At 39.5% G+C, this 25,963-nt stretch overlaps 3 protein-coding genes, 1 non-coding gene and 1 pseudogene across 7 annotated transcripts; 3 read left to right on the forward strand and 2 right to left on the reverse strand.

Annotated features, from left to right (window-relative positions):
• Window positions 1–439: 439 nt before the first annotated feature.
• Window positions 440–3,396, reverse strand: LOC137722342 (PRA1 family protein A1-like). 2 transcript variants are annotated; one of them, XM_068461319.1, is made up of 8 exons: window positions 3,029–3,396; window positions 2,691–2,731; window positions 2,508–2,586; window positions 1,597–1,683; window positions 1,432–1,520; window positions 1,218–1,289; window positions 1,012–1,127; window positions 440–802 (listed from the first exon to the last, which is right to left on the reverse strand). In XM_068461319.1, the coding sequence occupies exons 1-7, from the start codon at window positions 3,184–3,186 to the stop codon at window positions 1,024–1,026; spliced, it is 630 nt and encodes a 209-aa protein (XP_068317420.1). In that variant the 5' UTR covers window positions 3,187–3,396; the 3' UTR covers window positions 440–802; window positions 1,012–1,023. The 2 variants fall into 2 exon arrangements, with proteins under 2 accessions (XP_068317420.1, XP_068317419.1); XM_068461318.1 differs by having other exon boundaries at window positions 440–822.
• Window positions 3,397–3,488: 92 nt separating this feature from the next.
• Window positions 3,489–3,562, reverse strand: TRNAV-CAC (transfer RNA valine (anticodon CAC)). Its single transcript has one exon. It is a non-coding gene; the product is annotated as a tRNA-Val (tRNA).
• Window positions 3,563–5,884: 2,322 nt separating this feature from the next.
• Window positions 5,885–11,879, forward strand: LOC137723201 (serine/threonine-protein kinase ATG1c-like). Of its 3 annotated transcripts, XM_068462372.1 has the most exons (14): window positions 5,885–6,322; window positions 7,325–7,442; window positions 7,549–7,607; window positions 8,200–8,264; window positions 8,373–8,466; window positions 8,550–8,630; window positions 8,779–8,887; window positions 9,157–9,223; window positions 9,307–9,665; window positions 9,766–10,124; window positions 10,357–10,645; window positions 10,981–11,051; window positions 11,411–11,661; window positions 11,727–11,879. In XM_068462372.1, exons 1-13 carry the CDS (start codon window positions 6,080–6,082, stop codon window positions 11,648–11,650), a joined length of 2,154 nt encoding a protein of 717 aa, XP_068318473.1. In that variant the 5' UTR covers window positions 5,885–6,079; the 3' UTR covers window positions 11,651–11,661; window positions 11,727–11,879. The 3 variants fall into 3 exon arrangements, with proteins under 3 accessions (XP_068318473.1, XP_068318472.1, XP_068318474.1); XM_068462371.1 differs by having other exon boundaries at window positions 11,411–11,879; XM_068462373.1 differs by lacking the exon at window positions 5,885–6,322 and having other exon boundaries at window positions 7,362–7,442; window positions 8,146–8,264; window positions 11,411–11,879.
• A 1,516-nt stretch (window positions 11,880–13,395) lies between these two features.
• Window positions 13,396–15,906, forward strand: LOC137723441 (putative receptor protein kinase ZmPK1). Its single transcript, XM_068462638.1, has one exon. The coding sequence runs from the start codon at window positions 13,433–13,435 to the stop codon at window positions 15,875–15,877; it is 2,445 nt and encodes an 814-aa protein (XP_068318739.1). The 5' UTR covers window positions 13,396–13,432; the 3' UTR covers window positions 15,878–15,906.
• A 140-nt stretch (window positions 15,907–16,046) lies between these two features.
• LOC137722044 (putative receptor protein kinase ZmPK1) lies at window positions 16,047–23,326 on the forward strand (annotated as a pseudogene).
• The last annotated feature ends 2,637 nt before the right edge of the window (window positions 23,327–25,963 follow it).

Genomic DNA, 25,963 nt, shown 5'->3' on the forward strand with positions numbered 1-25,963 from the left:
GCTTGACGAAATTAAGATTAGTACCAAACATAACAAGGTGGCTGTGTCTCGTCTTAAAACAAATCCAAAAACATGTTTCTAGGTTAGCGGCCGATCATTAAGATTGGTTGACAATTTGTGTCCCCTAAAGAAATTCACAAATAACCAGTCTTTGCATGTTTGACCACACGTATCATGGATTCATGGCTACGATTCTCTCTGTATCTCACTTATCATATGATTAGACCAATCAAACAAAAACTCTAACCTCGTCACACAATTAGACTAATTAAAGTTATCAAACAAGAGTCTAATCACGTAATGAACAGTCTTAATTCGATCAAGGGTGGCGGGGCGCAGGAAAAGAAAACACGGGATCTCCCGCAAGCAACGGAAACCAAATAACAAAACTAGTTCCAACATGCAATATCATTTATGGGTATATTTCAAAAGCATCAGATACTATAACTCATGCAACTAAATCACTACATTCTATGAACGGCAACAAAGAGTTTATGACAAGCAGAAGGGCAATGAAGAACACATGCCCATAGATTTTCTATGAATGTTAGCAACTCCTGCACATAATAAGGCCGTCTTAAATGTTTCTTACAAATACGGGCAGTGAAATGAAGCAGTTTTCTTTACATTAACAAAGTTCATCACAATTTACATCCTGCTGGTGATTTGCAAAGGTAAGAGGCGGCTTTTACCTGAGCTCCGAGAACTCCAGTCCAACCAATATTATTTGAAAGCAGCCACAGCAAAGCTCAAGTTCAGAATCACATATCTTGTATGAGATTCGCAATCAACAGAACAATGCCTAAATAGGAAAATAAAAGGCTGTTGAAGAAGAAACAGGTAAAATAAACTGTATCAATTCATTTGTAACTACTCAAAAAATGTAACTACAATTCAGTGAATACATTAGCAACTGCAAGCTAGAAAAGTACACAGTTGACAGCGAGTACAAAACAAAACGAACCCGCGCAAAAGCATAGTCAAACAAGAATCAAAGCAGGATTCACTCACATCTTAGGAAAGCTAAAGCTCACTATAGTTGCGCCAAACTGCTCGGAATTCCTCACGGTAAGTGTTCAGGCGTGCTTTCAAGTTTGGCGTTCTGAAGCTTGCATGCAACAAAGTGGCTGCGAGACAGAGGGACAGAGATTGTAAATCCATTGGAAAGCAAACAGCATGTGAGTAAAATGAATATATATTTTAGGAAAGTAACATACCAAGAAGTCCAAAAGCGAGCGCCCACAATACAGTTAAGAGACCACAGGAGACGAACCATAGAATGAAACTCACTACAAATAGGAAATAAATGGTTAGTAAGCAATGAAATGATTACTAGTTGATAGAAGTAAACACCAAAATAAAATATTGAAGTCACAAACTAGCTTGCCTTGACTAATCCAAAACAAAATATAGTAAAGAAGATTTACGTACCAGAAGAGAATATCATGACAAACACCCATCGAGGCCGTCCACATATGAATATTGCTCTTTTAGCTGATGGACGTCCACGAATTACAGGCCTGGAAATAATGCAACAATCAATAAAGCAACTGTACTGGGTTCACAGTAGGTCCAATTATAAGCAACCAAACTTACGTAAGAGGAGGTCTCATCTTTGCAGCTAAATGTGGAGAGAATTGTCTCACGGTTCTTGATACTTTCTCACTAAAGGTACCTGCAAAGCTGTAGCAATGATACGTACAACAATGTCTTTAATAAATAACTGATAGTAACCAGTAAGAAATAAGAAATAAGGGATCATATAACTTATGCAAGATGCTTGTAGAAAGACCAAAATGACCCTAACTATTGAGAAGTGTGTATCATTGAAACATGAATTCTTTTATTATGAAAAACATGAATAATGGCAACCCTATTGCATTGCTGAGTCTCTATGATAATCCACCATATTCAAGATATTGAAGGTTGTTCATTTTGAGTGAATCAGAAAAGGATTACATATGAAGTCAACTTCTAGCATTTTCAGAGAGATTGGAATGGATACGTTTCCTTAACGAGTAATCCATCTTCTACCTTCAAGTTGGGCACAACATCATTCCTTCCTTCAACATACCTTCAATATAGTGAGTTATTGAATCCTAGACACCAAACGAGACCTATATGGTATAAGTAGACTCATCTAAAACTGAATTTCAAATACTCTGCTTCATGAATTCATCATCTAAATAACTACTTTTTCTCATCTAAGTTTCTGGATATATCACCTTGTCCAAACTCAAAGCCACAAACTCATTATAAGATAAAAACCAAAATTACTTGGAGGTACTAAGTTATTCTACAAAGAACTGAAACACCATAACATGCTTAAGCAAACACCGAGGTAATTACCGCAACAAGGACAGTGCAGCTATTTCCAAATAACAAACTGATGCCCATTCAAGAAATTTAAAAAGGAAATGCTAAATGGACAGATGAGAATCACCCGATTAATCCAAAACTTGACACTCAGTAATCAGGAGTAAGTGAGCAGGATCGGTGTGTATTACCTATCATTGAGAAAAGCAATGCTTAGCGCAGTAAGAACAGCCGCGATGAGAGCGAGTGGCCTCCGAAGAAAAGCCAAGCCTGCAGTCGAAATTGGAGATTTAAAAACATGTATGTAGGCCCATAGACGGAAGCCATAAGAGGGATAATTAGAGAAAGATATTGAGGCTGCCTTGTATACTCACCAAGAACTAACACGATCAAAAGGAAGTAGTTGGTCCTGTAGCTGCACAACCATGCAAAATTTGAAAAATCGCAAATTAAACGATTAAACAGAAGTAATTGAATGTTCAAACACCCAATCTCCGATACTTCATAATTTGAACTGAATTCATCATGAAAAAAAAAATTTGGGGCTTCCACAAATACGAAGGGTATAGATTCGAACTTCTACAGTCAAATTTAACAAGGTGAATTTAGAAACAAGATTCAGAGATGTGTGTGTATATATATATATATATATATATAGAGAGAGAGAGAGAGAGAGAGAGAGAGAGAGAGAGAGAGAGAGGAGGGATCGTACTAGTAGAGATTGCATTTGAGGCGGCTATTCCATTTGGAAGAGGATCTGGGGACGGTGAACCTGGAGAAGAATTCGGAGAGAGGGCGCGGCGGAGACGACCAGTCGACTTCGCGGAGGGCGTCGATGACATCCTCGGCCGTGACGTTGCCCCAATCCATTTCTGTAGTGGCGGGTTCGAAACCCTAGCTAAGACTGAGTCGGACGGAGAAGGTGGTGTGCACTGAGGAAGAAGGAGAGCCAGAAATGGAGAAGCGGTCGGTGACAGAAAAAGGAAAGAGGATCGCCAAGAAAGAACGAATTGGGAGGAGGACGGTGGTGGTGGGCGCGTGATCTGGAAATTGAAGAATTGGGGGAAATGAAATGAATAGATGCTGGGGAAGGAGACTGGAACAAGTTAAGCACTCGGGATGTTGGCGAGTAGGAGGCTACCCGCGAAAATTAAAAAAAAATATAAAAAAAATGTCTGAGCCCGGGTTCGAACCGGGGACCTCTAGTGTGTGAGACTAGCGTGATAACCGACTACACCACCCAGACGCTTTGTGTAATAATTCGTTGTGATTCTTTAATTATTCATTCATTCGGAAGTAATTTCAAAACATAAAGCAGCACATGGGAGGTGTCACTGTAAGTTTTCAAGTTATTTTTCTTGCTTTATTAGGGCTAATTTAGTATTGTTGTGCTTTTAAAAAAAAATTGTTTTGTGATGTGAGAATAAACAACTGTCAAATAAAGTTGTTAAGTGTTTGATAAACCTTTTTTTTTTGTAAAAGTGCTTTTAATAAAAAAAGCAGTGTATGAGTGTTTGCTAAACTTTTATATAAATTGCTTTGAATATGTTTAATGACTAAAAATGATATAGTATTTAATGTGATATAATAAGGGTAATTTTATTAACACCCCTACAATCTTATGAAAACACCCCACACTTTCATTTTTTCACATGAACTTTCTCTTTTACCCCTATTTGAACTAAATTAAAACACCCCACAATCTTATGAAAACAATGACATCCTCCACTATTCCACCGTAGAAAATTTGGGGCAAAAAACTAACCTTTCATCATGGCACCATATGCTGTCTCTCTACAATCCTAACAAATTACATGTACTTCTTCTACCCTATTTGGAATTTTGGATGGTTGGTGAAGTTTGGCAATAGGAAATTTGGAGACGGGGTGGGCAAGTTTGGGTGTTGGATGACAAAATTCCGCGACGGAGGTGATGGGGCTAAAGGGTTATCCAGTTGGATGAGTTGAGGTGATGGGTTGTACCAATTGCATGGGAGTGGTCGATCGTGCCGATGTCAACGATGAAGTTATTCAAAGGTAATGGGTGTATAATTGGGGTTGTTTGCTATTGACTTCTGTACGAGGGTGGGGGTGTATTCAGAAAAATGAGGGACAAAGTTGGAATTTTAGAGGAATATTTTGTATGGGGGGTGTTTTCATAAAAATGTAGGGTGTCAATAAAACAACAATATAATAAATGTAAAGGACAATAATGTAGGGGCAAAATTGTAATTTTGTAAAATATGTGGGGGTATACTTGTCATTTGAAAAGTTCATTAAATGAACATTGATTACTATATTTTAAAAGAAAAAAACACTTTTTTTTAGAAGTATGGTAGACCTTACTTCTATTTTTCTATGCTTTTCTACTTTCATTGACAACAGTTTTTAAAAAAAACATTTTTTTTTAATTTTACCAAACACATTTAATGTTCCAAAATTTTTAATAAGCTGTTTTTTTTTAAAGCACTACAATCTCGAACCAACCCTTACTACAAGGTAATTTTTTGTCAAACATATCTATTGTGGCTATTGCCTTTTTTTTTGTGTATGATTGACATTCATGTTAGGATTGTACACTGAGGAGAATAATTACATACTCATCGCGCATATCTTTCCTCGTATGATGTGAGAGAAGGACATGAAAACAAAAAATTTCTCTCCATCCACAAAATCTTAATTATGCCACATGCAGAGAATGATAAACTGTTTTTGGAAATTATCAACAAATAACACATGATTTACCCTATAAATTATGATATTTGTTAGCAATAATATTACGTTTTATGATTAGTTTATCATGGACACACCATTTACCACACAATTGGTTCACAAAATGTGGTCACCTTTATTTTTCCTTTTTTCTTCACTTCCATTTACGACTAAAACGAATTATTTCATCGTTGATTCGTTGAATTCAAACTCTAAATAAGCTGGCATGAGTAATCAAGCCGCCTTTTTCCATCTGCAACAGTAAAGAACTAGCCACGTCAGCAAAAGTATCTCCATTCACCGAATCAAAACAACGCGACATGTCATTATAACATGACATTATTGTCCTTGGTCCAATCCCATCATCACCAACCTCAACAGGGAAATAGCTCCCGCCAACCAAATCGCATCATCGGTCAACAAGACCGACCCGTCTCGAAGAGAAGACCTTTGTGTGCGCGCCCTCACGATTAGCAGGTAGACCCAACCGCAGGGAACCCTCTTCATCGCTCCACTGTTATCTTGTCGCTCCACGCAACCGAGTGTGATATCTATACATTATTTTTTACTTTTTTTACATTTTTTTGATTTTCGACTGTTAGATTAAATGAATTAAAGAAGATCAATAAACATAAATTAACAAGGATATGTGAGAAGTAAAAATGACTGTGTGTATAACACATCCCAAATCCTATCACTCCACCCAAAAAAAAAAAACCCACTAATCTCAATTATTTATCACTAATCACGAATTTGCATTCATCATGAGGTTTATTAAATATTTTAATGGGTTTTTAATCAAGTTTTTCAACCTTACACCCCGTACTATTAAACAAAAAACCTCCATTGATCTCCCTCCCCCCTCTCTCTCTCTCTCTCTCCCCCTCTCCCTCCAATTTTTTTCTCTTTCTCTTTCTCATCGCGTTACCGAAATCGAAAGAATCCCGAGGAGATCTATATACGAGGTCCGGCGAGTTCGGGAATACTAAAGGTTCAATATCGGGTCTCGGGTTCGGAGCCGCTAGGGTTTTGGGTTGTCGGAGGGGTTTGAAATGGCTCAGGGGTCCGGGAGGGGGAGGGTCGTCGGGGATTATCTGGTGGGTCGGCAAATTGGGTCGGGTTCGTTCTCGGTGGTTTGGCACGCGCGCCACCGCGTTCACGGGACGGAGGTGGCGATTAAGGAGATCGCGACGGGGCGGCTGAACAAGAAGTTGCAGGAGAGTTTAATGTCGGAGATTTTCATACTGAAGAAGATTAACCACCCGAATATTATTCGGTTGCACGATATTATAGAGGTTGGTGGATTTTAGGGTTTATGCAGTTGTTTATATTTTTGGCTTAAGTTCTGTTTGGTTGATCAGAAAATTGGGGAAAACGGAAGGAAAATGTATTGAGCTCTGTTGTTTCGATTTGTTTGAGTTTTTTCGGGTTTTCTGGATGCTGAAAGCTTTGGATATACTTGAGACTTTGATTACTTTGTGTAGCTGTGTTGTTAGGAAATTCATAGAAAAGTCTGTGTCCTTCTTTTCTAGGAGCTGATTGAAGTCTGTCTCTTTCTCTCTCTGAAACCAAAGGCATTAAATTTGCAGGGAATTTGTATGCTGCATTGAAACAACTGCATTTTGTTGTTGCATTTAGTGAGAACGTAAATTGTAGCGGGCGGAAAACCGCTCTAGGCTTTGTGTGGTTGATGACACATGTAGATATTTTCGCTGAAAATGGCTTCACTCGATTGAAAATAGAGCGATTCTCTGCATTAGTTGCGGAATATGAATAGATTATAGAGTAGTGCCTCCATCGTTTTCTTGTCGCAATAAGAAAGTAAACCGTAGTGGGGAAAAAAGTTCATGCTTTGTTTTGTTTATGACACGTGTAGAAATGTGAATGCTTTCACTGAAAATGGCTTCACTCATCGAAAGCTAAAACAGCTTTCTGCATTAGTTGGGAGAAGTGAGTAGGTTATGGGGTAATGCTTCCAGCATTTTCTTGTCATATTCGAAGGAAAATGCCAACCCAGGTTTGTCAGCAACGAAACCGAATGTGGCAAAAAACTTTCCGAATTGGAGAACCAGGATAGTTGGCATGTGAAGTAATCATTTTAGGCATTTAGTATTTTTTTTTGCACGTAAATGGAAGATGCCTTTGTAATTGCCTAATTGGTAGAGAGATATAACTAGTGCTCTGCTTTGCTTTGTTATCTTTTATGTGTGGGGAAAAGACTAATCTCACTTTTGCTCAAATTACCCCTGATTTCTTTGTTTCTCTCATAATCTTTGTTTGCCATTCAATTAAAACAGGTTCCTGGGAAGATAAATCTTGTTTTAGAGTATTGCAGAGGTGGTGATCTTTCTATGTATATACATCGCCATGGAAAAGTACCCGAAGCTCTTGCAGAGCACTTCATGCAGCAGCTAGGTTTGCCTCAGAATTTTTTAGTGCTTCAAGTCATTTTTCTTTTTCCTTTTTGCATATTTAATTAGCCATACAGGTGTGCTGATGTTAGTGATTGTGTTACTTACAGTCGCTGGTCTGCAAATGCTTCGTGACAACAATCTTATACATCGGGATCTCAAGCCACAGGTCTGGTTGATCCAAATGCTAAATATAATTAAATTTGATTGTTCAATTAGTGCAATGATAATTTAGGTTAGTTATGTTGTTTCAACAAGTTCATCACCATTTATACACTGGTGATCTCTCGTAAAATAACCTTTGTCTGATTATCAAATCAGGATAGCGTATAATCATACATGATTCCAACTGATCAATATTCTTGCTTGATACTAGGCAATATAACATGTTTTGGTAAGACGACTAGATAACATGATGCTAGACTGGCTGGTAAGAGACCATCATCATACATACACATACGTACACAAGCATTCCTTTGTAAGGAGGGAGAATAAGTAGCTAATAGAATCAATTATAGGGTTATAGCACTCCAAATGTTAGTGTTACGATTAAAATAGTTCCCCCAGTTCAATCTCAGCTCAAGAAAGATATATCGCCTAAAGATTAGCTACTTACTAGAGCATCCTGCACATATGATATGTATAACTAGTGATGATCAGAGATGTCTTAAGATATTGTTTGATACGTAGTAATCTTTTCTTTGCAGAAAGGTTTGGTTGCTATGTCATTCCATTTGTAATGTTTATCATTCTTGGAACAGAATCTCTTGCTGTCCACCAATGACAACAAATCTGTCCTGAAGATTGCAGATTTTGGATTTGCAAGGTAAATCTATCATCGTCATTTTGCCTTTGTTTTGGATTTGCATGTGGTGTTTGTTGACTCTCCTTCACATTCATTCTCATCCAAATTTCCTTATTTTTTCTCGGGCAGATCTCTGCAACCTCGAGGCCTTGCTGAAACCTTGTGTGGTTCACCACTTTACATGGCTCCAGAGATAATGCAACTTCAAAAGTATGATGCAAAGGTGAAATTTGCTTCTCTCTACTGGTAGGCAATCACAATTATTTCACGAGCCCTTTTCCCACTAACCTTGAACTGAATACGCAGGCAGATCTCTGGAGTGTTGGTGCAATTTTATTTCAACTCGTAACTGGGAGAACCCCATTTACAGGAAACAATCAGATACAGGTTCAGTTACAAAATCTTTCCCGTTTTCCGTTTTCTTTTCTAAACAGACCTCAAGCTAATATTACTATATTAGGCATGTACCAAATAAGTAATTTTCAATTGTAATTCTGCCTCACTTTTCATTTCATTTATCTCGTGTGTTGTGCAGTTGCTTCAGAACATAATGAAAGCAACTGAGTTGCAGTTCCCTTCAGATAGCAACAATTTGAGTTCAGAGTGCAAGGACTTGTGTCAGAAATTGTTACGCCGCAATCCATGTAATTTTGTTTTGGTTCAATAGTCCAAGTATTCATGTCATATATTTAAGTGAATTTTGATATGCATATCTGTAATACCATGTTAGGCTAAAAATGGACAATAATTGGATGCTAAAACGGGTTTATAATCATTTTTATGTTGTCAAGTTTCTCATGCATGAGAGATTGAAGCAAGTCACATGTTTAGATTTTGTGCCACATGATTTCTTGTATTGTTTAACTAATTTTACCCCATAGTTCTGATTTTTTTTCTGTTATTGTGTGTACAGTGGAACGCCTAACATTTGAAGAGTTTTTTAATCACCCATTTCTATCTCAGCAGTCACCATATTCGAGGTAAATGAGGCAAATAGTTCAGTCTTCATGGGCTTGACTAAAAATATATTCCTCATATTAAGATGATTCTCTGTGTCATGCAGGAGTAGGAGGGAATCACAAATGGCAGAGGGATTTCCTACATCTGAATGCAATGCAATGAGGAACATGGAGGAAAGTTCTCAAGAAGATTGTCTACCTTTCCTTTTAGATGATGATTCCAGTGGCCCTGAGGGGAGCCCATCCTGTTCAAGGAGGTCCTTGATGAATTCCACTTACGGATTTTCTGTCGATACAAAAGGTGATAGACAGGAAGCATCACCTACCACTTTGTACAGATATGGCAGTGCAACACGTAAAGAAAATTCTAGTCTTAGGTTGGACGGCTATAGATCGTCAGATAGAAATCCAACTGACCCTCTAAGATCTGTGCACAAAAAACCAGTGAATGCTCGATCAAGAGGTAGTATCCTATCATACTCCTCTAATTTCATTTTTTTTTTTTATTACATCCAGATATGTCTTAATACAACATGCATTTAATATCTTATTTGTGTTTGCAGTTGTGGATTCACTGGAGTTGATGATCGATCAAGATTATGTTCTTGTGTCTGGACCTCCAGTTGATGTGTCTTCTTCCTCGGCTAGTGCTTCCAAACCAAGCTCTTCTTTCTACAAATCTCAGAGTCTCCCTCGATCCTTAACCACCTCATCAAGTGCCCCAATGCTAATCACGGGTGCAGCAGCTAATAGTAACATGCTTTGCATAGGAAGCTCAGATAGTCAGAGTTCTGCTCCAGGAACATCACTAGGATCAACGGACATGGGAGATGCTTTGGAGCAGCCATCAACACACTGCATGACAAGGCTTAGTTCATTGCAGCAATGTGTGTCTGCTATTACTGAATTAGTTCATGAAAAGGTAATTCATGAGATTCCTACTTGTATGAAGTAGTTTATGGTTCCCTCTGTAAATCAGTATAGTATAGAATATTTTGGTGCTAAGATTTGATACTGCTTTACTAGACTCTTGATTTGCTATACAGAATGATGGGTTTTTCTGCTATACATGCATTATTTTTGTTATTTCTATTTTCCATCTCTTTGAACTGATTACAGTATCTGTGTATGTGTTTCTTTTCTGTTGTGAAAAGACTGAGGCAAGGAAGCATCTAGAAGCATTCTCAATTCAGCTTGTAATTCTTGCAATCTGGAAGCAAGCTCTTCATATATGCCATACGCAGGCTGCCTCAGCTATGGAAGGAAGTCCGAGTCAAGAGACTGCAAGATTTAGGACCACCAGAAAGGAGCAAAGAAGTCCTGATATGGACGAAAGCCTTGATGTTAACACTCAAGGACCCGAAGATATTTCTTCTGAGATTCAGCGGGAATTTCTCCGAGAGGTTGAGCATGCAGAAGAACTTGCAAAGGCTATTGAGCCCGGTATGTATTCTTTTAAGATGTTATCTTGAGCGCTTTTGGTTTTGCCATGTATCCATTGGTTAAGTACTTATGACCAGTAAGACCAAATGTTTCTCTGCTCCTATAATGTGGGAAGTATTTCATCAATGTCTTTTGGAAACCAGTTATGCATCATTCTTGTCTTATTTATGCATGCATGTTTCGTGGAATAAGAATGCTAGGTTCTTCTTGATATCTTCAGTCGACATGAAAACATACTTATTTTTTGTGTTAATCTTCTCTAACAATATTAAGAAGGGCACTTGTTCATTATACAGCGACTAATAATCTTGTGGTTTACTTTCTAATGGTTACAGGACATGCAGAGATGCCAGATGCAATGGAGACAATATTTCAATCTGCTCTTGTTTTTGGGAGACATGGGGGTGTAAGTATCTTCTTTCCTCTATTCTCATATTTAGCGACATGCCATTCATTTCTTTATTAAATTTAGTTTTCCACAGATTAAACTAGCTGAAAAGCCTCCGAAAACCATTTTCTTGTTTGAACCAATGTTTCTTTGACACAAATCTTTCCTGTCGTTTCTGCATGCTCCTATAAATGTGCAAAATAGAACCCATTAGCCGAGATGGGTTAGCTAAATTCTGTTTCTTTCCTGTCATGTCAATTAGAAGCATTCGACCATTCATGAATATTTTAACGATTACCTTCAAGCCAATCTTTAAGTACCAGCAGAATCATAATCTGATAGAAGTAAATTGGTTTTCCCCCGTATGTGTCTGGCAGGTCGATGAACTCATGGGTGACATGGAAAGTGCCGCAGTGTTTTATACAAAAGCTGTGCGTCTCTTGGTCTTTCTTCTAGTGGAAGCACCATCCCTCATTCTCAACCCGCCCTTTTCCCTGACAAACACTGACCGGTATAGGCTTCGAACTTACATTGGTATACTTAATAATAGGCAAGGTTACTCGAGGTCACAGCGGATGGCGATTTTGAAATGTGAGGAGCAACAGTGCCCTCCTTGAGAAATTCAAAGGTAAGCGTAGAGTTTCTTATGTGCCTCGATTGACTGTACACTGTATAATAATTTTATTTGTACAGCTATTCTTTGATTGAAGGATGTGGGAAGTGAGTGGAACTCGTTCAGTTCATTAGGTAACAAGTATTTATTTCATTTCTGTCAGTTAAAGAATGATGAAAATGTGCATGTTCGTTTACCTCTTCGTGTATGATGAAAATGTGCATATTCGTTTACCTCTTCGTGTTCTTCCGCATTGAAATGTGATGGCTTATGTTTCGATCGATCCATGCATTACGTGTTAAAACATCGAGTGATTGTTAGCTCACATCTTATCAAGGTTTTAAAAGACGCTAGTCGGGCGGTGGGTTGAGGCTCAGTGCTTAAGCAGCTAGGTGAGGGTTTCTAATTTATTATATAACATATAAATAAATACCTGTTTACTCCCTAAAAGCTGTAAAGCCTATGCTTGTATTGAGAATTTAGGAAAGTTAAAACTTAAGCCATATTGCCATTATCACAGACAAATGTAGGAAAAAAAAAAAAAAAACGAAAAACCTATTTTGAAATTCATTAATTTAGTAGGTTAATTAGAAAAACCTTTAACTTAATTAAAAAAATTATAAACAATGGAACCGCGTAGTCCCTATTCGATTTTTCTTCATGGTTTGGCCCCATTTCCCAATAAAATGATCTTGTCAGTATCGGTATAAATAATCTTTCTCTCATGTTCGGCTATACTAGTAACTTCGAAATCTAAAGCCACTTGGCGTTCCAATCTAGTTCCTTCACTCAAAATGGACAGAATAGCGTTTGTTATGTAATGAAGTAAAATGCCTGATATCGTGTAAAATATGCTTGGAATATTGCTGGAATAACCTACGAGGTGTAGGAAAGTCTCACCATTTTGTTTATTTGTTGACTTTTATGAGTTGGAGTTGATGGAGGGGGTGCTAGGTTTGGCCGTTCAGCATAAACCACCATTTTTGTGGGGACAGTGTTAGGTCCTTGTTGAAAACTGAAGTATCCTCTTCGCCAGAAGTCATGGTCAACCCTTTCACACAATAATTACCGTTCACAATGTCTTATTTAATACAGTGAGTAATCTTCAATAAAAAATAGTGAGTAATCATATTCACGGGAGACGGATTTTATATGAATTCTCTTTGTGAGGATCCATAAATTATTTCATTGTGTTCATTTATCTGTTATTCTACGATTATAAATTATTTTAAATTATTTTATTTAAAATTTAATTCAAATATTATATAAAAAAAAACTGACCGTATTTTAAATCGATTTTTTTTCCATACGTAGCGACACTGACCGCAAGGTGAGTCCTTGTGCCCAAAAGGTGCTTTTAGCTTGTCACAATATCTGATGTGAATTGATGACTCCGCCTTGGGGCATCAAAAGTTGCACGTGAATTAATTTTCTTCATCCAACAGGATCCTTTCCGGATTTTTTGGTGAGGATCTTATGTTTCTGTGAATCGTATTCGTTCATTATGTATCGTGCAGTCAGTTTTTGTTAAGTATTGTTTGTGTTTAATTTTAAATAAAAATAATTAAAATAATTTCTGACCATACGATGTATGATGAACAGACACGATTATCAGATTCTTTCTTCGTATAGATGAATAGTACAAGTCTTGTATTATATTTTGCATCAGGTCCCGCTTTGACACGAGGTCGTAGGTAAACTCGAACGCAACCGATTCCCATTGGCATTGGTAATATATATATTCTGATGCCCATCTCTCCTTTTTTATTCACCAAACTTGAAAAAAATGAAGCACCAACATGTTCGCTGTTTTCTTACCTTTGCGTTCATCACTCTATTCTCCCTCTCTTCTTCTGCAATTCCGAAAACCCGAAACCGTCTTTCGAGAGGCTCTTCTCTCTCCGTCCAAGACGATTCCGACTTCCTAACTTCCCCGGATGAATCCTTCACTTGTGGTTTCTATGGTGTAGGCACAAATGCTTTCTGGTTTTCGATATGGTTTACGAAATCCGTAGACAGAACTGTTGTTTGGACGGCCAACAGAGACAGACCAGTCAACGGCCTAGGCTCCAGACTCTCCCTCGGCCGAGACGGCGCCATGGTCTTGACGGACGTCGATGGTACAGCCGTCTGGGGGCCCCCCGTGAACTCCAGCAGCTCCAGAGCTGACACGGCGGTGCTTTTGGATTCCGGCAACCTTGTCTTGAGAGACAAGCGAGGTAAAGTTCTGTGGCAGAGTTTTGATTTTCCAACTCACACTCTTCTTCCAAACCAACCCTTTACAAAGAGCAAGAAGCTGATATCTACTTTGGGAAAAGGCACTTTTGGGACCGGCTATTTCAGCTTCTCTTTCGACAATGACAATGTTTTGAAGCTCATGTTCGACGGCCCTGACACTTCGAGTTTGTACTGGCCTGATCCGGATTACAACGTTTTCGCTAGCGGTCGAACAAGCTACAACAGCAGCAGGGTTGCTGTTTTGGATGACTTGGGGAAATTTTCCTCCAGTGATGAACTGCAATTCGGAGCTTCTGACGCAGGTTCAAGTGCAAAAAGGCGGTTGACGATGGACTACGATGGAAACCTCAGGCTTTATAGCCTCGAAAGTGTGACAGGGTTGTGGGTGGTCACCTGGGCAGCCATGACGGAGCCGTGTAAGGTGCGTGGGATCTGTGGGAGAAATGGGATTTGTATTTACACGCCGCAGCAGAAATGCTCGTGCCCTCCTGGCTACGAAGTAGCTGACACAAGCGACTGGAAAGAGGGTTGCAAGCCTATGTTTAATCGTTCGTATTTGCGGTCCCAGCAAGTGAAATTCGTGCAGATTGAGCAAGTAGATTTCTATGGCTTTGATCTCAATTATACCGAATCCACCTCGTTCCAAAATTGCACGAAGCTCTGCTTGGATGATTTCCGGTGCGAAGGATTTAGTTATAGGATAACAGAAGCGAAATGTTATACAAAGGGTGCTCTTTTCAATGGGTACAAGTCTCCAAATTTTCCCGGGAGTATGTACATAAGACTGCCTCTGAGTGTGAAAACATCGCTGCCTGTCAATCTCAATGCCTCAAATACGTGCAGGAAGAATGTGACAAAGGTTGTTCCTTTGATGTATGGAAGTACCGCGAGAAGGGTAAAATGGGTGTATATGTATTGGTTTGCTTTTGCAATTGGTGCACTTGAAGTTCTTTTCATAGCTTCGGCCTGGTGGCTACTTTTCCGAAGGCACAGTGCAGCAGCTCCAAAGGAAGATGGATATCACATAATTTCGAGTCAGTTTAGAAAGTTTCGCTACGCTGAGCTCAAGAAAGCAACCAAAAACTTCAAGGAAGAGCTTGGAAGAGGGGCCTCAGGTGCTGTGTACAAGGGCGTTCTGGTGGACGGAAGAGTGGTGGCCGTGAAGAAACTGGCGGACATATACCACGGTGAAGAAGTGTTTTGGGCAGAAGTTAGCACAATTGGGAAAATTAATCACATGAACCTAGTGAGGATTTGGGGATTCTGTTCCGATAAGAAGCACAAACTCCTCGTCTCTGAGCATGTCGAAAATGGCTCATTGGACAAGCACCTGTTCCCCCCAAATTTCCTTGGATGGCAAGAAAGGTTTAAAGTTGCAATTGGAATAGCAAAGGGTTTAGCCTATCTTCATCATGAGTGTCTAGAATGGGTTATCCATTGTGATGTGAAGCCCGAGAACATACTCCTAGATGGAAATTTCGAGCCAAAGATTTCAGATTTCGGGCTAGCAAAGTTAACCCAGAGAGGCAACCTGAGCTCAGTTTTTTCTCAAATTCGTGGAACGAAAGGGTATATGGCTCCCGAGTGGGCTCTGAACCTTCCAATCACTGCAAAAGTGGATGTTTATAGTTTTGGAGTGGTAATTCTAGAGTTAGTGAAGGGCATTCGCCTTTCAAGTTGGGTAGTTGAAGACACTGATGATCTAGAGTCGGAGTTGACAAGGTTCGTGAGGGTAGCGAAGTGGAAAATTCAATGCGGGAAAGATCTTTGGATCGAGGATATGATGGATCCAAGGCTGAATGGGCAGTTCAGCAGGATCCAAGCTGCAAAGATGGTTGAGATTGGGATTTCCTGTGTGGAGGAAGAGAGGAGCAAAAGACCAACCATGGATTCAGTAGTTAAAATTTTACTAGAATGTGAAGGTGAATCTGCTGTTGCTTCTCCACACGACACAAGTAACAGCAATTTAAGCTTTAGAGAGAGAAATATGTAAAAAACTGCTTACTCTAAAAGTTCAACTGTTACAGCATCTTTTGTAAGAATAAGTACTGCTATTACATTTCTAAATTTTTTTTGTACAAGTGATAGTTCTAATTACTCGATGCTACTCTAACCTACGGAAAAGAAGAATCGAACTCGGTGCAAAAGGCAGACATATTGCCATGGCTACTGGCTTAACGCGAAAGAAAAAATCAACGTCTCGGATTTGTGCATTTTTTAATATACATATTGTGCAAAACATCATTTTCGAAACAATTAGGATTCCAATCTGCTACTTGAATAAATTGAGTTTAGAAATAAAAAAAACGTCAATTATTCCCTTCCTCCTATTTTCAAATAGGCAGACGGCATCGTGACGAATGAGTCATTGAATCTCATAGACTTCTAATATTCTATGGAAACGAACTAATGAACTTAAAATAATTGCAGTTAGCTCTAGAAGCAAGGTGTTTGATGTAATAATTGACTTTTATTGCATCATTGAAGAACATTCTGCATACCAATTCAAAAAAACAAATAAAAAAAATAAAGAAAAAAGAGATGAACATTCTGCAGAATTTAATTTTCATGGCAAGAACGCAACCTTTAGTCCGGATCGGCACAAGACCATCTCCAGCAGCCCTAAATCATTTTCAGAAAACCGCCATGGAATTCCTCTCATTCTTTCGCTGTTTGCAGCCGTGGTTGGTTGGTGCCAAGCGGTGTCACCAGGGCTGCAAAGCTTAAGGCGGGGGAGCTCCTTGACAGTTGAGGAAGAAAGTGTCTTCTTGGTACCTAACGGAATTTCCTCGGCTGGATTTTGCTAGGTTGGCGCCAATGCCTCTTTTTATTCAATATGGTTCACCAATTCAGCCAATAAAACAGTGGTTTGGATGGCGAATAGAGACAGGCCGGTCAGCGTACGAGGATCCAAGCTAACCTTCCACAGAAATGGCAAGCAGGTCTTGACTGATGGGGTTGGATCGATTATATGGTCAACCAACACTTTCTCCAACGCAGACATGGAGGCACGGGTTCTTGAGACCGGAAACTTGGTGCTGCTCAACCAAGAAAAGAAGGTCGTCTGGCAGAGGTTCGATTTTCCCACCGATGAACTTCTACTGTCACAGACACTTGTCAAGAACACAACCTTGGTGTCCATGAGAGGTCGAGAGACATACTTATCTGGATTTTACAACTTCAAATAGACGATAATAATGTACCATATCTTGTCTACAGTGGCGCTCTACTTTCAAGTGCTTATTGACCAAAGACGGAACTAACTGTTTTCGACAGTGGTAGAACACCTTACAATAGTTCTAGACTAGCAATTCTGGATGATCGGCTGGACAATTTATATTGAGTGACAATTTGATGTTCAATGCATCGGATTATGGGGTTGGTCCAAAACGCCGTTTGACAGGATTATGATGGCATCTTGAGGTTGTACAGTCTAAATGAATCAACCAGGCTTTGGGAACCGTGGTGGTTGCCTGATGGTGTCGACGCATGCTTGGTTCACAGCTTGTGTGGTCAATACGGTATTTGCACTTACAAACCACAACCTATTTGTGCTTGCCCTCATGGTGTCGCCCAAAATGATCGTTCAGATCGATCGAAAGGCTGCTCACCAGTGTTCAATTGAGCCATGATTCAAACAATTCAGATTTCATGGAGCTCCCAAACAAAGATCAATATGGATATGACGTGGCTTATTCTCCTAAAGTTCTTTTCAAGAATGCCAGAAATCGTGCCAAAATGATACAAGATGTAAAGGATTTGGATATAATCTGGATGGAATTGGATATTGTTTCCTTAAAAGTTTTCTCCTTGACGGATTTTGTTGGAAATTCAAATCAAAAAAAGGGTGCTACTAGCTATTGTTGAAAATCAATGTCAAAGTTAGGCATGGAAAGTTAGGCAATGTTAGGTATGGTTGAATAAAAATTATTAGGTGCATTTAATGTGTTTTGTGTGGTAATAAATAATCTTAGTTTAATCATTTGGTTTGCTATAAATACCCAAGTTCTCAAACATTGTAAATCATCCCATCCAAATCCCACTTCCAATTGTGAAGAAGCTTGTAAGCTTTCTTATTCCAATAGTTTGTAAACCTTTTTCATATATCAAAGTCCAAGTGTTTTGCCAAAGCTTGTTGCTTCCCTCCTTTCTCTATTTCTTTCTTTGTCCAATTTTATTTGAGAGTGCAAAGTGAAAGAGGTGTGATAGAGTTTGTAAACTTATCACCCACATATTTTGGTATTGAGTTAGTAAACTGTCAAATACCAACAATTGGTATCAGAGCCAGAATACCATTCTGGCAGGTGCAGCAGTTATGGCGTCCAACTTAGTGCAACTCCAAGTTCCCACATTGAAGAAAGAAAATTATGAAAGATGGTGCATCCAATTCAAAGCATTGTTTGGATCACAGGAGCTATGGGAAGTTGTCAGTAGTGGGTATGTTGTACCCACTGCCGAGCAAGAAGCCGTATATACTGCGGATCAAAGGAATACTCTCAAGGACTTACGAAAGAAGGACCAAAAGGCGCTGTATCTTCTATACCAGGGTTTGGAAGATTCAACGTTCGAGAAGGTTGCAGAAGCAACAACGAGCAAGCAAGTATGGGATACACTCAGTACAATCTACAAAGGAGTAGATCGAGTCAAGAAAGTGAGGTTACAATCACTTCGAGCAGATTTTGAAACTGCTCATATGAATGAAGGGGAGAGCATCTCCGACTATCACTCAAGGCTCATTGTGATAGTAAATCAGATGAGGAGAAATGGCGAGAGACTCGATGAAGTACGAGTTGTGGAGAAGATACTCCGGTCACTCACATCTAAGTTTGAGCATGTGGTGACTGCCATTCAGGAATCCAAGGATTTGGAGGTGATGAGCGCAGAAGAGCTACTAGGATCCCTCCTAGTTCACGAGCAACGCATTCAGAAGAATGCAAGCCCCACAACGCTAGAGCAAGCTTTGGAGTCAAAGTTGAATATTGACAAACCAAATAAAGGTCGTGGGCAGTGGAACTCACGTCGTGGGAGCTCATCCAACCGTAGCCGAGGACGAGCCCGAGGAAGAGGTCGAGGCTATGCACAAAATCAAGGTCAGTCTCAGGAGTGGAGATCTACTCGAGGAAAGGCGCATATCCAGTGTCACAACTGTAAGCAATATGGACATTATGCCAATGAATGTTCACATAAAAATGGTGAGCATGTCAACATGGCAGAATCAAGTGGAAATACTGATGAAGAACTTACAGTCTTACTAGCACACCATGATTCCAGTAGCCAACAAGATGTTTGGTATTTGGACTCTGGTGCAAGCAATCACATGTGTGGAAAGAAGGAGTTTTTTGTCGAACTCAAAGAAGGGGCCTATGGATCTGTAAGTCTTGGTGACTCCTCAAAGTTGCCAGTTGAAGGCAAAGGGAAGATCAAGATCATCCAGAAGGATGGAAGAGAAGAATACATCTCCGATACCTACTACATACCAGGTATGAAGAGCAACATTCTGAGCATTGGTCAACTGCTCCAGAAAGGGTACATTATACATATGGAGAACATGCTTCTCACTCTCAGGAATGCAAGGAGAAAGCTTATTGCACGTGTTCGAATGTCAAAGAACCGGATGTTTCCGTTGAATTTGAACACAAAGATTGGAAGCTGCAACATCGGTGTAATGGAAGATGAGTCATGGAAATGGCATCTTCGATTTGGCCATCTTAATTTCAATGGCCTAAAGTTGCTGTCAAGTGGAGGAATGGTTCGTGGTCTACCCCAGATTGAAGCCACACGCCAAGTATGTGAAGGTTGTGTGCTTGGCAAGCAAGCACGACTATCGTTCCCTGTTGGTGATACATGGAGAGCAAAGGCACCACTGCAGTTGGTGCACACAGATATATGTGGTCCATTGGATCCCATGTCTTATGGAGGTAATAGGTATTTTTTTACCTTCATTGATGATTTCAGTAGAAAGACTTGGGTCTATTTTCTCAAGGAGAAGTCAGCTGCCCTAAAAATTTTCAAGGAGTTCAAGGCACTCACAGAGGCAGAAAGTAACCACAAGCTTGTGGCTGTGAGATCAGATAGAGGTGGAGAGTACACCTCCAATGCTTTCCAAGCATACTGCAATGAGCAAGGAATTAGGCATCAACTTACTGCTGCCTATACCCCACAGCAAAATGGGATAGCCGAAAGAAAGAATCGAACCATCCTTGACATGACAAGGTCCATGCTTAAGGAGAAGAATTTGCCAAAAGAGTTATGGGCAGAAGCTGTAGCTTGTTCGATTTATTTGTTGAATCGATGTCCAACAAAGAGTGTCAAGAGGATGACACCACAAGAGGCTTGGAGTGGATACAAGCCGAATGTTACACACCTAAGAATTTTTGGGTGTGTTGCATATGCTCAAGTTCCAGAAGCCAAGAGGAGGAAACTTGATGATAGAGGTGAGAAGTGTGTGTTTGTGGGCTATAGTGAAGAGTCCAAGGCATACAAGCTCTACAACCCACTAACTGGCAAACTAGTGGTTAGTAGAGATGTCATCTTCAGTGAGGAAGAGACATGGACGTGGAACAACAAAGAAGTCAGTAAAGAGAAGATCGTCTCCACTGATTTTGAAGAACCAGAAGTTGTACCACCGATTGAGCAACAGCCTGCTCAAACAATCACAACAACTCCAGTGCACAGAATTGCAAGGAGTGGTCCTACATCTAGTGAGGAAAGCAGCTCCTCAACTCCAGTGAGGTTAAGGAGTCTCACAGAGATTTATGGACAAGAAGAAGAAGAAGAAACCAACCTTTTCTGCTTGTATGCAGACCACGAGCCTTTCTCATTCAATGAAGCTGTGGAAGAAGATTGTTGGAAGAAAGCCATGGAAGAAGAGATCCATGCCATCGAGAAGAATGACACTTGGGAGCTGACAAAGCTCCCACCAAATCAGAAGGCTATTGGTGTCAAGTGGGTTTACAAGATCAAACACACTGCAGATGGGAGTGTGGATCGATACAAATCAAGGCTTGTAGCAAAGGGCTACAAATAGAAGTATGGAGTGGACTATGATGAAGTCTATGCTCCAGTTGCGAGACTTGACACGGTAAGATTGCTAATCTCTCTTGCCGCACATCATAAATGGAAAATTTATCAACTAGATGTCAAGTCAGCCTTCCTTAATGGAGTACTTGAGGAAGAAGTGTACGTGGAACAACCGGAAGGCTTCCAAGTACAAGGAGAAGAAGATAAGGTGTATCGTTTGAAGAAGGCTTTGTACGGCCTCAAGCAAGCACCACGGGCTTGGAACTCAAGGATCGACAACTACCTTCACCAAAATGGATTTCAGAAATGTCCATACGAGCATTCAGTTTACATGAAGAATGGTGAAAAAGGGGAGTTCTTAATTATTTGTCTCTATGTAGATGATTTATTGTTTACAGGAAACAATGAGGCAATGTTCCATGAGTTCAAGCAATCCATGTTCAGTGAATTCGAGATGACTGACAATGGATTAATGTCATACTTTCTTGGCATAGAAGTGAAGCAAGAAAGTGATGGTATCTACATCTCTCAACAAAGGTACATGAGAGACATATTGAAGAAGTTCAATATGGACAAGTGCAACACTGTCAATACCTCAGTCGCAACTGGATTGAAGCTGTCCAAAGGAGGAGAGGGTGAGTTTGTAAACTCAACAGTGTACAAAAGCCTCGTTGGAAGCCTAAGGTACCTTACAATCACAAGACCTGATATAGTTTATGGTGTTGGACTCGTGAGTCGATACATGGAAACACCAAGGGAGTCTCATTGGCTGGCCGCCAAGAGAATTTTGAGGTACATAAGAGGTACTCTAAACTATGGTCTATTTTATAATTTTGGTGAAGATGCAAAATTATTTAGTTATTCAGATAGTGATTGGGGAGGTGACCAAGATGAAAGGAAAAGCACAACTGGCTATGTGTTTTTTCCAGGATCAACAGCTTTCTCATGGACTTCAAAGAAGCAATCAATTGTTGCTTTGTCATCATGTGAAGCCGAGTATGTTGCTGTAGCCTCAACCGTGTGTGAGGCAATTTGGTTAAGAAATCTGTTGAAGTCAGTGTGTCATCCACAAGTGGAATCGACTGTGATTCACGTAGATAACGTGTCTGCAATCAAACTTGCAAAAAATCCTGTTCAACATGGAAGGAGCAAGCACATTGATACCAGGTTCCATTTTCTAAGGGACCATGTGAAGCAAAAGACAATTGAACTTGTCTACTGTCACACCAAGGAACAAGTGGCAGACATCTTCACAAAGCCATTGCCAATTGAAACATTCCGGCTACTGCGTGAAATGCTAGGAATGAAGGCGTTTTGATTTGAGGAGGTGTGTTGGAAATTCAAATAAAAAAAAGGGTGCTACTAGCTATTGTTGAAAATCAATGTCAAAGTTAGGCATGGAAAGTTAGGCAATGTTAGGTATGGTTGAATAAAAATTATTAGGTGCATTTAATGTGTTTTGTGTGGTAATAAATAATCTTAGTTTAATCATTTGGTTTGCTATAAATACCCAAGTTCTCAAACATTGTAAATCATCCCATCCAAATCCCACTTCCAATTGTGAAGAAGCTCGTAAGCTTTGTTATTCCAATAGTTTGTAAACCTTTTTCATATATCAAAGTCCAAGTGTTTTGCCAAAGCTTGTTGCTTCCCTCCTTTCTCTATTTCTTTCTTTGTCCAATTTTATTTGAGAGTGCAAAGTGAAAGAGGTGTGATAGAGTTTGTAAACTTATCACCCACATATTTTGGTATTGAGTTAGTAAACTGTCAAATACCAACAGATTTAGTATGCCGAACGCTCGCCAAATCATGCATATCAAAATTCCGAAAGGTTCTCTGAGCAATGATGAAGTCCTAAACAGGCTAGAAGCATACGATTTGAACTGTTCAGTGGCACAAGTTGCTATCAAAAGTAGAGATGTTAAAGCGGAAAAGGGCAATAAAAATCGGCAAATGGATTACCTGATTGGGTTCATGAGCTCATTTGCGATAATTGAAGCAACCTGCATTGGTTTGGCATGGTGGTACATCTTCCTGAAAGCAGGCTAAAGAGGAATTTGTGAACATGGGTTACATACTATTGGCCATGGGATTCAAGCACATCACGTACGCAGAACTAAAACGAGCAACCAATAATTTCAAGCAGGAGGTAGAAAAAGGAGGCTTTGGAGCAGTGTATAAAGGGTTCTAGATGATGACAGAGTTGTAGCTGTGAAGAGACTAGATGGTGTCTTGCAAGGAGATGCAGAGTTTTGGGCAGAGGTGACTTTGATAGGGAATATCAATCGCCGTGGGGTGTTGCTGCCGGATAATCAGCATAAGCTTCTCGTCTATGAGATCTTGAGAATGGATCATTGGATTGTTCTCAGATGTGGAACTAGGATTGGAGCAGAGATGCAAGATTGGGCTACGTAACCAATAGCGGCCACGCATCCAAATTTATTGTACGTAATAGGAGATTGTGAGAGGAGATCATGTGCAGGTTAGACAGATTTACTTGTTTGGAGTTTGAGAAATCATGAGTCGATGTGAGAATGAATGAACATAGGATAAACAACTCTTCTCTTAACGACTTCACGCTATGGTGGCGTCTCATCCAAAAAGTTAATGACACTGTCTTATTGGATTGGGATATTAGACATCGGTAAACATGTTCCCAGTAGTAAGTTGTTTTTCGCATATTTGGGGACATGCCATTCATTTATAAATTGGTTTTCCCCGTATATCTGGCAGGTCGATGAACTCATGGGTGACATGGAAAGTGCCGCAGTGTTTTACACAAAAGCTGTGCGTCTCTTGGTCTTTCCTTCTGGTGGAAGCACCGTCCCACATTCTCAACCTGCCGTTCTCCCTGACAAACTCTGACCGGTATAGGCTTCGAACTTACGTTGGTATACTTAATAATCGGCAAGGTTACTCCTTTAGTGAAGGATGTGGGAAGTTTGTGGAACTTGCTTAGTTCATTAGGTAACATGTATTTGTTTCATTTTTGTCGTTTAAAGAATGATGAAAATGTGCATATTCGTTTACCCCTGTGTGTTCTATTTGCTTAGAATACTACTAGAATAACGTGTCAGGCGCAGGTAAGTCTCACCATCGTATTTTTGTTGACTTTAATGAATTGTGAGTAGTTGGACTTCCATTTGGAAGGTGATGGGCAAAAAAAATTGGATCTTTTTCTGGTCGTTAGACAAAAAGGCTCTGATACCATGTAAAACTTAGAACACTAAGGTTTTTAGTTGAATTTGCATACCCATATATGGGTTGCTTGTATTTATATCAATGTACAGATTACGAAAGGGTTTTGAAGAGCCCTATTTACATGCACAGTTTGAATTTCAAATAATAAGCTATCAGACTTATCTAAGAAACATTCAAAAGAAACCCTGACCTCACAGACTTGTCCTTGGATAACGACTGAACTTTAGAATTCCAACTGAAGAGTTTGAACTAGAGTTGGATTTGATCAGTTTGACTTGGTCTAACACGTTAGACTATGGAAATCCACCTAAATGGAATTGGATTCGCTCCATACCTTAGTGTCTGAAGCCTAAGGATCAATTCATCTGGGCTGCTGATTGGTGTTTAAAATAAATCAGGGCTGTTGGTTTGTGTGTGGTGGACCAGCTAAATGAGTAAATGGAGACCGTTGGATTCAATTTGTGCGACTCAGATAAGTTGATCCTTAAGCTTCGGACACTAAGGTCCGGAGCGGATCCAATTCCCACCTAAACTAGCATTTGTGGGGATAGAGTTAGGTCTTAGACTATGGAAATCAACCTAAACCACCATTTGTGGTACATAGTTAGGTCCTTGTGGAAAATTGAGGGAAAGTCTTTGGGCAATAAAATTCAAGGTCAACCCTCTAACATAATAATTACCCTTTCAATTTCAAATGCTTGCAATATAGTGAATACTATTCTTTTTCACTTGTAAGTAAGAGGTTTTAGGTTCGATTCTCACCAAAACGAATTTGAACCGCATTATTGCTAGCCCATTATGAGTCTTATCTCACTGTCTCATCCTATTAGTATAAATTATATCATTTGTTAAAAAAAATATATATACTGAACAATCTTATTCAAACTAATCACTCTAATGAAACGAAGTCTTACGAATCTTTCAGGTGCTTATTGCACTCAAACTATGACTTCTGTCCTTGTCCCGATGAATAGTACAAGTTTTATATTATATTTTGGATTAAGTCATGCGTTGTCACTAGGTAAAAACGCATACAATGATATTAGCTTCCACACCTGCATAAGAATTCATGTAAAATTTGAAAACCAATATGTGAAATAAATGAATGATTCAACTTAGTTAAAAATACATACCAGATGAGAGAGTATGAAACAGTTGGTCCAATTTTTGGGGATTCTGATGCGTGCAAGGGGACATATGAGATAGCTAAAGAGAGGATAGAGTGAGAGAAAGAATGGAGATGATCGTCAGAGTGAGAGAGATGATAGAGGTCGAGATGTGGATGAGAGTCAGTTAAGAGTGCAAGAACCCTAATATATAAACTTAGGGATTTAGGAATGTCAAGATTGTTTCTGAGCAGGAAAGATCTCGCCAAGTTGTTACAAGATAAATATGAATTCTTAATGACAAAAGTTAATGGGAGGGCGCGCTGAGAGTGAAGAATATGGGAGGGAGATCATGAGCAATTGGGGAATGGGAACCAACAAAAGAGGTTAGGTTTGCCTTTGGGAATTTGATAAGTTTGTTCATATCACGTAGAGTAATTATCACTTGGCCAATGAAATAACTTGCTGCCTCTCTTATTAGTTTTCCAATGAAATAACTTGTTGCCTCACATAGTTGGCTAATATTTCAAGACAACTGGAAAAGTTCCGGCCATAATTTACCGGTCATAACTAAATTCATTAGGACATCGCATTTACGCCTACAAAATGATTGTTGGCTAACATTTGAATTTTCTTGGCTAAGATTTACGTTGTAAATTGGTTCTGGCGTGAGTATTCAGTTGACAAATTAAAATTTTCGTCGAAAAGGGGCTCTTGTGCCAATAAAATTTTGCTTTGTCAGCAAAATTATA

The sequence above is a fragment of the Pyrus communis genome, chromosome 17 (assembly GCF_963583255.1).
Source record: "Pyrus communis chromosome 17, drPyrComm1.1, whole genome shotgun sequence".
Taxonomy (NCBI): Eukaryota; Viridiplantae; Streptophyta; class Magnoliopsida; order Rosales; family Rosaceae; genus Pyrus; species Pyrus communis.